We start from the raw sequence: 18,821 nt of genomic DNA, 5'->3' as shown, positions 1-18,821 counted from the left end.
CTAAAATCATAAGAATTTTTGAAATTTTATTTCTTTGTACTTTTTATTTGTATTGAAGTTATGAAGTTCGAGATATCATTATAATTAGAAAGTACATAAAACATTATATTAACATGTCATTACAGTAAGAAAGCTGGTTGTAATAATAAGTCTTGTTGTGTTTAAACTCTGGCACCGACTTAAAACCCATTATAGGTAGCACATACAAGTAATTGTATTTAATTAAAATGAAAGGAGTTACCTAAGTCTGCCCAATATGTATGTACATTTAAATGAAACTAGTATTATTCGGATTTACTACGCGGATTTTATTATTTAAAAAACTACATAATCCCGACGTTTCGGTTACTTTGCAGCAACCGTGATCACGGGCAGACGAGGTGTGAATGTCTGTCAGTTGGTCCTTGTTATTTATCATCTACCGCCATCGATTTCTTAATTTTCTGGCGTACCGCTCTGGATGCCGGCAGAATGCGCTCACGGTGTCTTGAGGTCCTGCGGTGTGGTTTCGGACATGGGATTTTATATTTTTAAGAACGGGGTCCCAGGTGTTTGATAGATTCCAGCCATCTTCTCTATTGAAATTGGGATGTTTTTTAATTTCAATAGCCTCGCGAATTAATCTCGGTATATACTTGTCTTCCCGAGCGAGGATTTGAGGTTTATCAAAACGAATGTAGTGGCCTGGTTTGTCCATTGTGTGTTCACACACTGCTGACTTCGACGCGCGCCTGTTTTTGATGTCTGAGATGTGTTCCTTAACCCTTGTACCGATGCTCCTCTTCGTCTGTCCAATGTATGACAAGCCACAGTCACAGTCGAGTTTGTATACACCCGCTTGTTGTAAAGGAATGTTACTCTTGATTGGTCTCAGGAATTGGCTCACTTTCTTATGTGGTTTGTAAATAGTTTTAATGGAAACCTTCTTCAAGATGTTGCCTATTCTGTCAGTAACTCCCTTCACATATGGTAGTATCGCAGGTTGTCGTTCAACTGTGGGTGGCTTCAGGTGGTTCTTGCGATGCTGGCGAGGCACGGGCAGGTTGTTGATGGTGAGAGCATGTTTTACATGCTGCAGCTCGGCCTCTAGGTGGTCAGCATCACAAAGGTGTTGGGCTCTCTGTAACAAAGATTTGCCAACGGTAGCTAACTGTATAGGGTGGTGGTGCGAGTTACCGTTGAGGTACCTGTCCGTGTGTGTGGGTTTCCTATAAACAGTATGTCCCAAAGTATTGTCAGGATTCCTAACGACAAGTATATCAAGGAAAGCTAAAGAATTATTTGCCTCCAATTCTATAGTAAACTGAATCTTACTATTGATAGAATTAAGATAGTTCAGAAAAGCAGATGTTTTATTTTTATTTAATATTGTGAAGGTATCATCTACATACCGTTTATATATTAAAGGTCTTATAGGAGGAGAGCAAAGGGCTCGCACCTCGAAGTCTTCCATGAATATGTCAGCGACAACGGGGGAAACCGGCGAACCCATTGCAACTCCATCTACTTGTATGTAGAATTCATCCTTCCACATGAGGTAGCCAGATGTTAGGCAATGCTTTAATAATTCTGCATATTCTATAGGCATATTGTTATCCTTTAACTTACCTCTTACAATCTCAATGCAGTCAAGAACAGGTATACTAGTGAATAATGACTGTACATCGAAACTGACCATACTGTCATTGTCGCTCAATTTTAGGTGTTTTAAATCTTTGACAAATTGGTAGGAATCCTTAACGAATGACTTTGTGTGGCCCCGGAGTGGTGATAATATCTTTGAAAGAAATTTAGCCAGTTTATAAGTTGGTGAGTCAATCTGGCTTACTATTGGGCGTAATGGAACATCTTGTTTATGGATTTTAGGTAACCCATACAATTTTTACATACAATCTTAGATCTCATTATGTATGTACATTGTACATATATAGGTTAAATGGTTGCGTATCGGCATAAATTATTATTTGAGAGTTTTTAGTGTTATTTATATTTTACTTTCATTTTTTTTTATGTGGCAAACGAGCAGACGGCCTGCTGATGGAGGTAGAACCGTCATCCATGTACATCCGTTAAAAGGTTTGCGGATGCGTTGCCACCCTTATTTGGGGAAAAGGGAGAGGAAAGGGTGGGAAAAAGGAAAAGGTGGGACAAGGGAAAGGGTAACCGGCTCTCTCACTCATCGGACGAAATGCAGCCGTATAAGACTACTTCACGCCGAACTTCTGTGAGAGGGTGGTACTTCCCCGGTCGAGCCAGTCCATGTTCGAGCTGCAGTAATTTGACCACAGCTAGGCTCTAACACCGGAATTATGTACAACTTTCATGTTTGAAATCAGTAGCTTTTTTTATTAAGATTATTTTACCCTTTTGTGATTCAGGTATACTATTAGGTGGTATACCCATGTTGGGTTTGATCATATTTCCCGTTAAGGGCACAAAATCTTCTAACAGTGCGTTGCGTCTGAATTTTAACCACGTATGAAAGGCTGTTTCGCTACATTTTAAAATAGTAGCAAGCCGCGGGTTCGACACACGGCACGAGGTACAGAACTCTGCCATGACTCGCAGCAATGTTTAAATTTAACAACGGAGATAACAAAAAGAAAACCAATTAAAGCACAACAACTAGTGGGCATCACATGGCCACACAATGCAGCGTTGCTTTCGAATGCGAGCAAACGAATGAGCATGACACGATGGCGGTAATGAGCGGTAAAGAGAGGGGCATCTGGTCGCTGCACCGTATTCCATTGTTCGCGTGAGTCCGGCATCCCAGCCGCCTATCCAGTAACATTAGTGGTTTAAATGAAATATAATATGTTATCTTGTCAGAAATAGGTTAAGGAGCAATATATCTTACTAGTACTTACTAAACGATTTTCAAAATATAAATATGGAAGAACAAATCATTTGTTTTTGTTTATTAAACTCATTGAAAATGTATGAAGATGTTGAATTTTTGAACTCCAATAAAACCAAGGACAATGGCTCTACAGCTTTAGTGTCATAATAATAAATACTCAGGGGACAAGTTCTAACGGAATACGGCATATTTTTTTATTGGCCGGCACTTTCATATTTGGACCATAAATGTATGAAACATCGATTTCTTTTATTTATAATTTGTGTTTGTATATTTATTTAGCTCATGATTCTTTAAATAAGAATTAATTAAAAAATATATATATTTTGCAAATATCTGATTAGATACTGTCTAGATGAATTTTTCTTAATTCTTAAAGAAAATTTACTAGGCCTCTAAGTAGGTAATCAGAGGATCATTGAAATTAATTGAGAGTAATTCATTCTTTTATTATTTATTCTAATTAAATATAAAAAATATTTAATAATTATATTAGTAAGTTAAATTAAAATAAAGAAATATTCACAAAAAAGACCAATAACTATAGTGTTATGTTTATATTATACTTTATTTATATTTTAACAGATGTTTTCTCACTTTCACCAAAACCCATTCTTCGCAAGTGATTTTGACCCTTTTATCTTATAAATGTTTTTTTGATAATGAACATGCCTAATTAATATGTTTTATTTAGGGAAAAAGCGGTGTGACCAGTTATCTTAGTGAGGTTATCTCGTTTCGTTTAAAAGTATTATAAAAAGGGTTAAGTGCAAAGAAATTATTCAGTATGGTGGCAAACATCTAACAATGTTGTTATTTTATTTATTTTGTATTTTTTTAAAGTACGTTTACTCTCAGCCTTCAAATGGACTTCATGGTGGTCCTATAGAAGCCGAATGCTTGTCGTTTATGAGTAGAGAACGGATATGGGTGCCTGTGGCGTTAGACGAAGTCATCGGACCAATGGGGGGTCCTAGCAACAATCGAATTAGTTTAGCAAGACACCATATTATACCCGTAAGGACTCTTCAAAGTTTCTTCGATGCAGCAGTTAGTGAAAATCATGAAGGAAACGTTGAACTGACTGGTCTTATGAGTCTAATGGGATTCCTTTCTGATGATGCATTAAACCAATATGGAGGAACTAACTCTCTAAACAGGTACATAAGATCTGATCTAGAACAAATGAGACGGTTACAAAGCTATTATATTAATCAAGAATTTCAATTTAATAACCCACCCGTGGACATTTTATTCAGTGCAGATTATTTAGTTCGTTCAGTATTCCAGTGGATTCCAGCCAATATTTTTATAGGGCCAGCTCCACAACTGAGATCAGATGATCCTAGAGACGCTTTTGAAGTAAACTCCAGATATATTATAGGTGAAGAAGCTTATCAACGTTTGGTGACAATTAATAGAATGATGGAAAGTTATGACCAAACAAGAGAGAGGGCAACATATAATGAAGTTATAGAGCTACTCGCAGAAATCTCACGTGAAAGGGACGTACCTTATCCATTTGATCGTTCTCAGTGGATATATGAAAACAATAGATATAGAATTAATACCAACCCTCATAATCGTAAAAGAAGGGAAGCAGAAGACGTGCCTTTGATAGATGATGATCCATATTGTTTGAAACCATTGGAATTAATTAAAATGAGTATGCATGAGGAAAATTTAATAATAGTATCTGAAGTGCTTGACAGAGCTATAAAGCATAAAGGATTTTACTCAAAAAACTATGGTTCTTGGAAGGATTGGTACGCTGATTCTACCTGGAAACTCGGTATCTACGGCGATGGCATCAGTATGGCTGGCCAAGGATGGGTTTATGATCCATATGGGTATAAGTTTAATGACAATTCATTTGCTGTTGGCATTCTTGGTACAGATGCGAAGGGTAAAAGTGATAACTGGGTTAACCTATCTCATGATTTTACGAATACAGAAGGTAAAAAAGATTATGCTGGCCAAGTGTTCTTTGACAAGAACGGAAGGCCTGTAGCTATTGTTATAACATCCTATCAATGGGCAGACGCAGGTTCCGGGTGGTCTTTTATTTACAACAATGAAAAGTGGGAATATGAGAGAACTGATTCATGGGATGAAAGAAGGTTTGCTGGCAGAACCGAGTCCCTCGATACCACTGCTCCTAAATTTGTTATGTCGTAAATTTTGGTGAGGACCCGATTCGTTAAAATATTTTTTATTAAAATGCAAGTAAAAATTAATTGTTTTATTCTTTACAACTTATTTAGATATTTTTGTATATTTATATTAGGTACAGTCTCTATGTTTGTAGCCTTTTACTAAAACTATAAAGATATGATTCTAATTATTGTATGCTTCTATAATTTTTATATTCAGTTAATGTAACACAATCGCAATGAATCGCTTTACACAGTTTTGTTGGTCGTCCATGTGTTCGATGACTTTAGTTCTCTTTCTTTCCGTCTCAATCGCATTCCTCATCTTAATTATTATTATGAAAATATCTCTACAACTCCATCTTCAGAACATAGAAATGATAGTTGCCTTGAGATGGAAGCTTTTATAGTTATTAGATTACTTATACTTTTGGAAAAATAACCAAATTAGTGGGTATATTTTACATTAATATTTATCGCTCTAATAAAATAAACTTTCAATATAATAATAAACTTGTAATTATTTTTCGGTCACTATTATAGGCTTGTTAATTTTTCACTATCTTTTCAATACCATTGATTCTTTTCTAATGACATTTAATGAGTTCGTATATTAATAGGTTGACTAAGCAAAATATACATATTTATGATAGTATATGGTACATTATAAATACAATTTCTTGATGATAGTCACATAAATAGTGAGCAAGGGCAAATGAGAACTTTCACAAAATAGTAAGAAGTTAAATTCCATAACATTAGCTAAAACGACTCACACTTGTTTAAATATTAATTTAATTTAAAGTTTTTTAAAAATTAAAATTCTACATATTTCTGTTGTATTATTTTGATGCTTTTAATAAAAAAAAAAATTATTAAGAAGCAGATTATTGACAAAAGTTGACAAATATTTCTTCAAGTCCATAATTACCATTAGAGCTGTCGTATCCAACAATGAGACCTTTTTAAGACCTGTATTATGCGGTAAAGCTTGAATAATAACTCTTTGATTGTAATGAGACAAAAAGTGAAATAATGAATTGCTGTCACTTGTTATGAACAATAATTAGGTTCCTTTTTAATACTGTTGCATTTAAACTATCTTGTAATTCGTCCAATGAAAGCTTTTAATACCAATTAAATAATTTGTTATCATCTTACTGTCCAAACAGTTGAAGAATATTGCTAAAATCATGAGAATTTTTGAAAATTTATTCAGCCGACAGAAGGTCTCTGGCAGTATTTATTTGAAATTGTTTATAATATTTCCTACAATACACGTAAAACTCTATCTCATACTAAAAGTAAATAGAGAACAACTTTTACTTACCTGTAGCTGAATAATTGACCGTCGGTACAAGCTAGCAGATATGTTTACGTTCACTGTACACACAAATAATAACCTATTAATTATTATACATGTTTTGTCCATTAAAAAATAAGTAGGAGCTGGAGGCCGTGGGATCTTGCTGTAATTTATTTAGTATTTTACTTGATTTCAACGTCCATTTGATTTTCTCCGGATTCCATAATCAGGTCTTGTTGTAATCATCATTCAACCACTTGTGGAGTCTACCCTTGTCATCTTCATCTGCGCAAGAGTCTTTGCAGACTCACTCACTCACTCGTCACGTATCAGTGAACCGTATACATGATGACTTTTATGAGAAGATAGTTGCAATGGTTTCCCCTTGCCTTCTGCAACAGCACTTTTTTGGTTCTATTTAGACTCCAAGGCTTGCTGTAGCCTGTTCCAGCCAGTGGTGTCTAAATACTCTTAGAAAGTACATATGAGTCGGAAAAGATCACATTGGTATTTGCCAGGTTTCTAACCTGCGCCCTCACGTATGAGAGGCGGGCCTTTTACCTCCAGGCCACCACGACTTTTTTTTTACTATCCTGATAAATAAATAAAATAAAATTGATTGTCGTTGACGTTACTCGTTCGTTTGCCGCGCATATACTTAATGATAATTTTAGTTATAAATAGATAAAAGCACATAAAACGTTATAGTAACATGTCATTATAGTAAGAAAACTGATTGTAAAAATAAGTCTTGTTTTGTTGAAACTCTGGCACCGACTTAAAACCCATTAATAGGTATCACATACAAGTAATAGTATTTCATTAATATGAAGGAGTTACCAGAGTCTGCAAAATATATGTGTCATAAATTATTATTTGAGACTTTTTAGTGTTATTTACATTTTACTTTTATCTTTGAAATTAGTAGCTTTTTTATGAAAAATTATTTAACCCTTTTGTGATTTACCCTATTTGGTGGTAGAGCATAGCTAGGGTGAAGTTACTAAGGCTCGACATGGGCTGGCTCGACCGAGGAAGTCTCACTCTCTCATAGAAGATCGCGTGAAGTAGCCTTTAGTTTCTGCGTTTCGTCCTGTTATAAGAGAGTTCCGTAAGGTTTTTTTAAAAAGAAATTAAATTCAATTGAATTAATATTATATTAATTGAAATAGAAACAACAATGATTTAGAAAATGGATTTAGTATTATGGCCGACTCGTCTCGAGACTTCCAACCGAAGGTTCTTGAATGAAAAATAAATGTCTTAATTAAACATGATCTGTTTTGATCTAGAACATGAGAATGTCTACGTAGCATTCCTATCAGCCTTACCGCATACATCTCACGGGTATAACAACCCCCCGCGTAAGACTGAAATTTAGGGTTTTTAAAAACTGAATTTCGCAAATTAAATAATTGACTTAAACAATCTCTCTCCAGATGAGGGTGTGTTAATTTCATTAATATCTTGTAAATTAATTTCAGTATCAATACAAGTAGGTCTTACACATGATAGAAATATGGTATTATTATTATTAATCATAATTAACCACTCATACAATTTAAATATAATGAAACAAGTCGTAATAATCAAGAAAAATGTACTAAACGTTAAATAATGAATTACATATTTCTTTAATATAGGTTTGCTTTCAATTATCTTATTTAATTCGGAGACTAATTTAATATTCTTATTTGTGTAGGGTAAATTTAATACGAGTTCTCGGTAAAGTTGAGACGGCGATAAGATGTTTGGATGTAGGTTATTTTGGCTAGTCGATATGATAGCATTGACCAAGTCTTCTAATTGAAATGAAAGTGTTAACAAAGAACTTTCTAATTCACTTAATAAGGAATTTATTTTTGTATAAACTATTGACCCATTTAATTAACTCGTTGTATTATTTATTTGAATAAGAATACTTTGCAATGTCTGGTTAAAAACATTTTCATTAACTTTAATATTATTCATTATCTTTTTGTATGATTGCATTGCGACGTTATTTATTAGGATATTTTCTTTTATCAAACTTGCCAGCTTCTTCTCATCTTCTTCCATAGAATTAAAAGCAGCATAATTTCTTAATGCATCATTTTCATCAAGAGTGCCAAAAATATTTTTAAATACAGTACCCACTCCTGCAAATCACACAGAGCGTTTACTACCTCTTGCAATTAAATGGGAAATAGATTCATATTCACGCAATATCTCATTAAAACGAACTAACTGTAAAGGGAGATAAATTCCACAAACATTCGTCATTTTCTGTTTTTTTTACATATATATCCAATATTTTTTAGTGTATCATTCGAATTAACAAGATGCGAATCAATATAAGATATATCCACGAGACTTAAAACATTTAACTTTTCATTGATGATTTTGATTTTACCGACACTGTCGAAATAAATAACGGAAATAGAAGTAATTGGTTGAACAACGTCTTGCTGTGCGTTAATCGCTAAGCTGAAATAAAATGAATTAATTAAATCAATGTTTTCTGCTAAAAATATATAAAATATTTAATTTTTAATAATAATACGAAATTCTAAATATGAATATAATACTAGGGGTAAAAAATTAAAGAATAGTAAAAGTATATTTATGACGTTTCGGCGGCCTCAAATTGATCAAAGTGACGAGTAACATGTTTCCTATTTATTACAAGAGTAGCATAATGATTATTATGCACTTTTATTACTTTATACGGCCCTTTCCAAATGGAAAACAAAGCTTTTCTGAGTCGAAGATGATTTTTTTAAATATACATAGTCTCCAACTTTATACCTTGGAGGAGTTCTGGCGTGAGAATCGTAATAGGATTTAGAAGATTCTTTAGATTTATTTATATTTACTTATGCTTTTTCTCTGGAATACGTTATTAATGTTGTAGTTTTTGAATGTAGCCTGTATAAGTTGTAGCAGAGTTACTTTCATAAATTGAATTTATAAAATCTACAATTTGTTCAAATGATTCGAAATCTTTGACACTGCAGGTGGGTTCGGCGCGACCTTCTAATTGACTTAATATATATTTAAATAATATTGATTTCTGATTTTTAGTCTCGAGATTGTACGCGTTTTGACAAATCGAAATAAATGGGTTTAATTTTTCTCTTGTCCCGTCAAAGGTTTTTATGAATTTAAGTACAACATTTAATTCAAATTTTCCTCCTGTTTCATATCGCGAAGAGGCGGTCCTAGAAACACTTGAGGTTTCTTCTCTTGATTCGTGTTTTGACGCCATTATTAATATTACAACACAACATTACCAATTTAAAATAATATTATAAACTAAAAAAGCCTTCTGTACACCATGCAATTAATGTTAATGTTTACAGTGTTATTATATGTATTATGAATAATGAAATATGATACTAATATATTGTAATGTATTTTAAAGTATATTAATTTAATCATTGACGAAACTCTGAGTTCAATTTGTGAATATAAAGTCACTTACATATGATACAGAAACACAATAAAGGTAGAGTAAAACATGATGATCAGGTGCTATGATGTATTTCCGATGTTTGACTGGAACTTGAAGGCGCTTCCTTCTGTGTTATCACACTAATGGATATTGTAGGTGGAAAATTGTAGATTTTGCACATTTTCAACGGCTGCTGATTATGTTTAGAAGACGTAGATTTATGTATATAATTCACCTTTGCGTGAGTCACTAAATGAGTCTTAATTAAGTTATTTTTAAATATAATTTATTGTTCACGGATTTTCTAAGCACAACACTATGAGTCCTGCGAAGAAGTATTTGGGTATTTAGGGTTTTTGAAAAGAAATTAAATTCAATTGAATTAATAATATATTAATTGAAATAGAAATAAGAATGATTTAAAAAATGGATTTAGAATTATGGCCGACTCGTATCAAGACTTCCAACCGAATGTTCTTAAATGAAAAATAAATGTCTTAATTAAACATGACCTGTTTTGATCTAGAACATGAGAACGCCTATGTGGCATTCCTGTCAGCCCTACCGCATACATCTCACGAGTATAATATTCCGATGAGTGAGAGAGCCCGTTGCTCTTTCCCTATTCCCACCCTTTCATGCCATTTCCTTATTCCTACCCCTCCCTTTTCCTCAACAATCAAGGTTGGCCACGCATCCGCAAAATCTATGTTGCGAATGTCCATGGGCGACGGTCACTACTGCCTATCCAGTTGTCCCGACGCGCTGGCTCGTTTGTCACCTTTCACATAAAAAAAAAATCTTGTTAAGAAAATCTCGTATAACATGCAATGAAAAGTCATCATTGTTTGTCCCTCTCATTTTGTGGTTTATTTATTCGGATGGGATACTTGTTATTAAATTAAAATTTATAACAAAAGTAAAAAAAAACTTTGTGATCAACACGATAAATGTAGAATGTAAGTTTAGAAGCATGTGAAAGATTTTAAGGTGAAACATAATATAGAGTGAGGGCGATGTAGTGCCACTGTTTATATCGGGTCCGTATTTAAAACGAGTTTAAAAATATAAAAGTGAACATTTACCAATAAAAATATATTTATCTTGTAATGTGAATTGATAGCTAAAAAACAATAATAAAAACTATTCATAATCTCAAACATATTACCTATAACTCAGTGTAAAAATTCTACTTAATCTTGATAATAGAACCATCTAGCGAATTTAACTGGAACTGCGTGCTCACAAAGATTAAAGAATCACGATCGATACCCATTAAAAGATAAGGGTTGTTACTAGCGCCAAAATTAATGCAAGACTGGCATCACACAAAGTTTATAAGTAATACTAGCGGTCGCTAAGAGAGGGTACTCTCGTCAACATCAACCTTAAAACATAACGGTATCTAATAAAAATTGAAGGAAGTTAAAAAGCTGTTAGTAAATATGCAACAAGATTTAAGACAACAAAAAGTCGAAATGTTAGAAATGAAAGAGGACATAAAAAATATAATTCATAGCAATATCAACGAGAAATTTAAAAACTTAGAAATAAAAAGCGAAAATCTCGAGAAAAATAATTCAAGAACAATGCACTACTTTAAATAACTTAGAAAGGCATGTAAGATGCAAGAATACAAGAAGAAGAAGAAAAAATTGGAAGAAGGTGAAAAATCGTATCATGAATTGGAAGAAAAAATATTTAAAATAATAAATGCACACTTCAACGACCAATATGATAATAATAATATTGAAGCCGTTAGAAGATTGGAAAAAAAAGGCGAGAATACTAGGCCAGTAATAATATTGTTCAGCACGTTAAGCCTAAAACTAAAAATCCAAAAAAGGGGCAAATGTCTAAGTAACACCCAATATTACATATAATAAGACTATCCAATCGATGTTTTAAACAAAAGCAAAGGGCTACAGACTCAATTGAAGGTAGAGAGAGATTTAGGCAAAACAGCTTTCATTAAATATGATAAACTCATCGTATTGGAAAACAGTAAAAACACTTCTCGTCAACATACTAATAAAAGAAACCTGTCTGAGTCCAAAGAAATTCTTAACACCCACAAACAACAAGACTTACCACCAAACAAACAACCACAAAAGAAAAACAAACCAACCAATATGAAAGATTTTGTTTTACAAAAACCAAAACTAACTTTCACTCACAATGACAAACAAGAACAACCAGAAACAGAACAGCAAGACTCAGGATAGCAACTAGAAGAGGGCCCTCCTCACCGATATATCCCAGTACGGCCGGTCACCGCGGGAGAGTTCGACCATAACCCTCCAAAGAACAAGAAATGTAACAACAAAACAATACAAATTTGTTCTTACAATGTTAGAACTTTACCTTCAACAGAGAAACTTCTGGAATTGAAGCTAGCACTTAAAAAAATCAAAAGGGATGTGCTAGTATACAGCAAGGTTCAACGCCTAGAAAAAAATTATAGAAGATGAAGATCTCGTGAAGACAGGTACATACCGAGGTTAATTCGCCAAACTATTGAATTTAAAAAAACATCCGCATTTCAATAGAGAAGATGGCTGGATGTATCCAACACCTGGGACCCCCTCCTTAAAAATATAAAATCCCATGTCCGTGACCACACCGCAGAACCTCGCGACACTGTAATCGCATTCTGCCGGCCTCCAGAGTGGTACGCCCGAAAATTAAGAAATCGATGGCGGTAGATGATAAATAACAGGACCGAATGACAGACTTTCACATCTCGTCTGCTCGTGATCACGGTTGCTGAAAAGTAACAGAAACGTTGGGATTATGTAGTTTTAACATAATAAAATTCGCGTAGTATATCCGAAATATATTAGTTTCATTCAAATGAATAAAACTCGCGAAAGTCTTAGATCTCATTATAGATGATGAAGAATATATTATAAAGGACATACAAAAGGTTTATATGATGTGGGATTTCTAGTCAAAAAAGAACATAAAGAAAAAATTTTACCTTTACAGGTATATCAGAAAGAGTATGTGTGTTAGAAATAGAATTTGAAAAGAAAACCTTCGCAATTATCCAAGCATACTCGTCAACAAAGGAATCAACGGTGGAAGAACATGACAACTTCTCCAAAGATTTAACGACAGCCCACCCAAATATTTCCACTAAACATATAATAACCATGGGAGACTTCAATGCGCAGATTGGGTTGCAAAAAGCTGTAAAAACAAGGTTACTGGAAAATTTTAATATAGAAAAAGAAGCAAACATGGAGAGAGACTGATACAATACGCACTCGAATATAATATGAAAATACTAAATACCATAGTCTGACTAAAAAAGAAAAATAGATGGACATGACATTCTCCAGACAAGACCATAAAAAGTGAATTGGACTACTTGATGACAACAATGCCAAATTTATTTTCAAAATATGAAGTACTAACGTCCTTTAACTTCGGATCAGACCACAGATCAATGAGAGCAAGTCTAAACTTGCTCACAAAGAAAAATAGACGACTTTACGGTAAACCTAACGCTACTTTAAAAACAATGCAAGAACAAGTAACCTACCTCACGCGTCTTAAAGATATTCTCCAAAAGTTACCAACGTGTAACGATAAATACACAATAAACCAATGCAGCCAAATGATTGAGTTCTCTATAAAGGAAAGTTCACGACAGACAAACAGAAAAATGAAAAACTACCAGAGAACCTCTGAGGAAATGAAGTATACTACAAAACAAAGCTAGAGTGACAATCAAAGAGAGTGAAGAATTAAAGAAATTATATAAAAAGTCAAACAAAGAAGTAAAGAAATCATACGAAGCATATAGAATGAGTACAATACGTAGACACCTAGAACCCTCAAAAAGTGTAAAGAAAGCTTCAAAAGAACTGGATAACTTGAAAGCTTGAATTCCATTTCTACAATCTGGCCCACATATAAGGAAGTCTCGTATAGGAATTAACAACCTGGCTACCGATTTTTACAAGTAATTAATAGACAACCCAACTAACACCACGCTGTTCAACTGTTTAACGAATTCGAAATCCTAATAAATATAGACAAACTAAAGTTAGAAAAGTCCCCTGGACCAGATGATATCAGAAATGAACACATCAAGCTCGCTAAAAATTACTACTTACGCTATTGACACACCTCTTCAATAAAATCCTCGAGGAAGAGCAAGTGCCGGAGACCTGGTCTAAATCAGAAATTGTGCTCCTTTACAAGACAGGTGATCCAGCAGACATAGGAAACTACTGTCCAATAAGCTTGATGTCATGTTTGTACAAGCTGTTTGCCTCATGTCTTTTGTACAGAAAAACTATAAGCACAGACAGCCATCAATCTTACGAGCAGGCTGGATTCAGATCGGGTTATTGTACAATTTATCACATTCATGTGGTAGAACATGTAATAGAGAAATATATAGAATTTCGCAAACCGGTGTATGTTGCCTTCATAGATTACAAAAAGGCGTTTGACTCTATCTCCCACAATAGCATCTGGGACACTCTAAGAGGTCCGATTCCTGCAACGGCTCGAGCGAGACTCCCTGTAATCTGTACTCTCGCCTCTATTTGTACCAATATTGTTGTGACTTGAGTTGCACAGGTGGCTACGCAGGTGGTTATGCGGGAGACACCTGATAATTTCAACTACCCTCAATTATTAGTTATTCAAAAAATAAGAATTGCACAGATATATATAAATATCCCAAAAGATATTTATAGCAAAATTATAAGTAGAATAAGCCTTGAGAGGACTGGTGAATGCTTTGAAATTATACTTTATGAATGTTTACTCTGTAATGTAATATAGAATTATTAAATAGCATGTTAAATAATACCTACTATGTTTATAATCACGGGAATGAAATGTTATTCTAATTTAAATTAATTTTACTTTATTGTTATGCTTGAGTATATGGTACTAATTAATAAAGCTATTATCATTATAATATACAAACAGAAAGAGTACTAAAGAGGTAGAGGTGTATAGGTAGAGGTAATAGAATAAATTGTTTTGGTTTGACACGCCAATACGTTTATTAAACTTGGATTCTAAAGATTTCTTGAAATTTTATTTATAATTTGTGTTTTTTTTATTTATTTAGCTAATTATTTTTTAAATAAGAATGAATTAAATAAAACATTATTTTGCAAAAACCTGATAATGCTGTTTAGATGAATTTTTCTTAATTCTTAAAGAAAATTTACTACGCCTCTATGTAGGTAATTAGAGGATTATTCAAATTAAATGAGAGTAATACATTCTTTTATTTTTTATTCTAATTAAGTTTAAAAATTAATATGAGTGTATGTTTTAAAATTTTTAATGAATGAGGGCAATTATTCAAATTATTTATTGTATTTAAAAACAATTATTATAATTAAAATTAGTTCTATATTAGTAAGTTAAATTAAAATAAAGAAATATTCACAAAAAAGACCAATAACTATAGTGTTTTTGTTTATTTATATTTTAACAGATGTTTTCTCACTTTCACCAAAACCCATTTTTCGCAGGGATTTTGACCCTTTTATCTTATAAATGTTTTTTTGGTAATGAACATGCCTAATTAATATGTTTTATTTATGGAAAAAGCGGTGTGACCAAGCGGTGTGACCAGTTATCTTAGTGAGGTTATCTCGTTTCGTTTAAAAGTATTATAAAAAGGGTTAAGTGCAAAGAAATTATTCAGTATAGTCGCAAACATGTAATGATGTTGTTATTTTACTTATTTCTTATTTTTTTAAAGTGCGTTTACTCTCAGCCTTCAAATGGACTTCATGGTGGTCCTATAGAAGCCGAATGCTTGTCGTTTATGAGTAGAGAACGGATATGGGTGCCTGTGGCGTTAGACGAAGTCATCGGACCAATGGGGGGCCCTAGCAACAATCCAATTAGTTTAGCAAGACACCATATTATACCCGTAAGGACTCTTCGAAGTTTCTTCGATACAGCAGTTAGAGAAAATCATGAAGGAAACGTTGAACTGACTGGTCTTATGAGTCTAATGGGATTCCTTTCTGATGATGCATTAAATCAGTATGGAGAAACTAACTCTCTCAACAGGTATATAAGATCAGATCTGGAACAAATGAGACAGTTACAAAGCTATTATATTAATCAAGAATTTGAATTTAATAACCCGCCCGTGGACATTTTATTCAGTGCAGATTATTTAGTTCGTTCAGTATTCCAGTGGATTCCAGCCAATATTTTTATAGGGCCAGCCCCACAACTGAGATCAGATGATCCTGGAGACGCTTTTGAAGTAAACTCCAGATATATTATAGGCGAAGAAGCTTATCAACGTTTGGTGACAATTAATAGAATGATGGAAAGTTATGTTCAAACAAGAGAGAGGGCAACCTATAATGAAGTTATAGAGCTACTCGCAGAAATCTCACGCGGAAGGGACGTACCTTATCCATTTGATCGTTCTCAGTGGATATATGAAAACAATAGATATAGAATTAATACCAACCCTCATAATCGTAAAAGAAGGGAAGCAGAAGACGTGCCTTTGATAGATGATGATCCATATTGTTTGAAACCATTGGAATTAATTAAAATGAGTATGCATGAGGAAAATTTAATAATAGTATCTGAAGTGCTTGACAGAGCTATAAAGCATAAAGGATTTTACTCCAAAAACTATGGTTCTTGGAAGGATTGGTACGCTGATTCTACCTGGAAATTCGGTATCTACGGCGATGGCCTCAGTATGGCCGGCCAAGGATGGGTTTATGATCCATATGGGTATAAGTTTAATGACAATTCATTTGCTGTTGGCATTCTTGGTATAGATGCGAAGGGTAAAAGTGATAACTGGGTTAACCTATCTCACGATTTTACGAATACAGAAGGTAAAAAAGATTATGCTGGCCAAGTATTCTTTGACAAGAACGGAAGGCCTGTAGCTATTGTTATAACATCCCTTCAATGGGCAGACGCAGGTTCCGGGTGGTCTTTTATTTACAATAATGAAAAGTGGGAATATGAGAGAACTGATTCATGGGATGAAAGAAGGTTTGCTGGCAGAACCGAGTCCCTCGATACCACTGCTCCTAAATTTGTTATGTCGTAAATTTTGGTCGTGACCCGATTCGTTGAAAATATTTTTTATTAAAATGCAAGTGAAAATTAATTGTTTTATTTTTTAGAACTTATTAAGAGATTTTAGAGTATTAAATATAAGTTTATAATATTTATTAATATATATACATACATATATGTGAGATTTTTCTTAAAAGATCTTAAAGATATGATTCTAATAATTGTTTGCTTCTATAATTTTTATATTCCGATAAAGGAACACAATCGCAATGCAAATCACTTTACACAGTTTTGTTGGCACTCCATGTGTTCGATGACTTTAGTTGTCTTTCTTTCCGTCTCAATCGCATTCCTCATCTTAATTATCATTATGAAAATATGTCTACAACTCCATCTTCAGAACATAGAAATGATAGTTACCTTGAGATGGAAGCTTATATATTTATTAGATTACTTATACTTTTGGAAAAATAACCAAATTAGTGGCTATATTTTACATTAATATTTATCGCTCTAATAAAATAAACTTTCAATATTATAATAAACTTGTAATTATTTTTCGATCACTATTACATGCTTGTTAATTTTTCACTATCTTTTCAATACCATTGATTCTTTTCTGATGACATTTTATGAGTTCGTATATCAATAGGTTGACTTAGCAAAATATACATATTTATGATAGTACATTATAAATACAATTTCCTGACGATAGTCACTTAAAAAGTGATCAAGGGCCGCTGAGAACTTTCACAAAATAGTAAGAAGTTAAATTCCATAACATTAGCTAAAACGACGCACACTTGTTTAAATATTAATTTAATTTAAAGGTGCTTAAAAATTAAAATTCCACATATTTCTGTTCTATTATTTTGATGCTTTCAATAAAAAAAAAAATGATTGAGAAGCAGATTATTGACAAAAGTTGACAAATATTTCTTCAAGTTCATAATTATCATTAGAGCTGTCGTATCCAACGATGAGACCTTTTTAAGACCTGTATTATGAGGTGAAGCTTGAATAATAACTCTTTGATTGTAATGAGACAAAAAGTCAAATAATGAATTGATCTCACTTATTATATTGACAGACAGATAACCCTGACTAGGAGATAAGTTCAAAAATAAATACCCGATACCAAATAAGGAAAAACCTCTTTAATATAAATATCTGCAATTGTTAATGGTATACCTACTATTTGAGAGATTCTTTATTTAATTACGTATTTATTTTTCACGGAAAAACAAATTTTAGACTCATATTTAATGGACATCCTCAAAACAGAACCTATAATTAAAAAAAAACGTTAAGTGAATTCATAAGAATGCCTTTTTTATATAACTGAAACTCTTTATCTGTTGATACGGCAAGTGACAATTAATAGTTGAAAGGCAGAATAAGTATTCATCTATGATACTTATTACGTACTCACACACAGACATATATATATATATATTTAGGGAACATACATTTAATTTGAACCGATCCTTAAAATTCCCGAACGCACCCGAAGTGACGTTAAAGCGATAACATTTGGTTTGCTCACTTTTACGCGGGAAAGTATTTTGTCGACGTGATTTTTATCTTTGTAAATTGAATTTAACTTATTTAAGGTGTTTTGATTTAAGATAATAACGAGTTTGTTCTAGTTAAAAGTACTGGCTTTATAAGACAACTTTATTTTTTTAATAATTTTGTTAGAAACCTAAATAAATATATATCTCTCACAATATATATATTGTGAGATAAAGATTATCAGCATTGTAGCTTGCCACACAAAAACAATAATAAATTATCCTAATTTGACTAGAAAAAACAAGAAATCTTGGTCATTTTAAGAAATCTAACTTCAACCAAACCTATTTAATAATGGTATGCAAATTTATTGTTAATCACACAGAATAATTTATAGATTTCCTTTGTTCTATTTAATAAATTGAAACCACTGTGTTACGTGTGATGCTACCGCGATAATTACCTCCAAGGTTAAAATACAAGCTTGTATACGTAGATAAGGAA

At 33.0% G+C, this 18,821-nt stretch overlaps 2 protein-coding genes across 2 annotated transcripts; one reads left to right on the top strand and one right to left on the bottom strand.

Moving 5' to 3' along the window:
- Positions 1-282: 282 nt before the first annotated feature.
- On the bottom strand, positions 283-1,867 carry LOC133320855 (uncharacterized). Its single transcript, XM_061529818.1, has 2 exons — positions 923-1,867; positions 283-787 (listed from the first exon to the last, which is right to left on the bottom strand). Exons 1-2 carry the CDS (start codon positions 1,676-1,678, stop codon positions 419-421), a joined length of 1,125 nt encoding a protein of 374 aa, XP_061385802.1. The 5' UTR covers positions 1,679-1,867; the 3' UTR covers positions 283-418.
- Positions 1,868-3,658: 1,791 nt separating this feature from the next.
- Positions 3,659-5,100, top strand: LOC116779221 (uncharacterized). Its single transcript, XM_032673426.2, has one exon. The coding sequence runs from the start codon at positions 3,671-3,673 to the stop codon at positions 5,039-5,041; it is 1,371 nt and encodes a 456-aa protein (XP_032529317.2). The 5' UTR covers positions 3,659-3,670; the 3' UTR covers positions 5,042-5,100.
- Positions 5,101-18,821: the final 13,721 nt, after the last annotated feature.

The sequence above is a fragment of the Danaus plexippus genome, chromosome 6 (genome assembly GCF_018135715.1).
Source record: "Danaus plexippus chromosome 6, MEX_DaPlex, whole genome shotgun sequence".
Lineage (NCBI taxonomy): Eukaryota > Metazoa > Arthropoda > Insecta > Lepidoptera > Nymphalidae > Danaus > Danaus plexippus.
The sequence above is the reverse complement of the archived record's forward strand: the minus strand, read 5'-3'. Positions and strand labels throughout refer to the sequence as shown.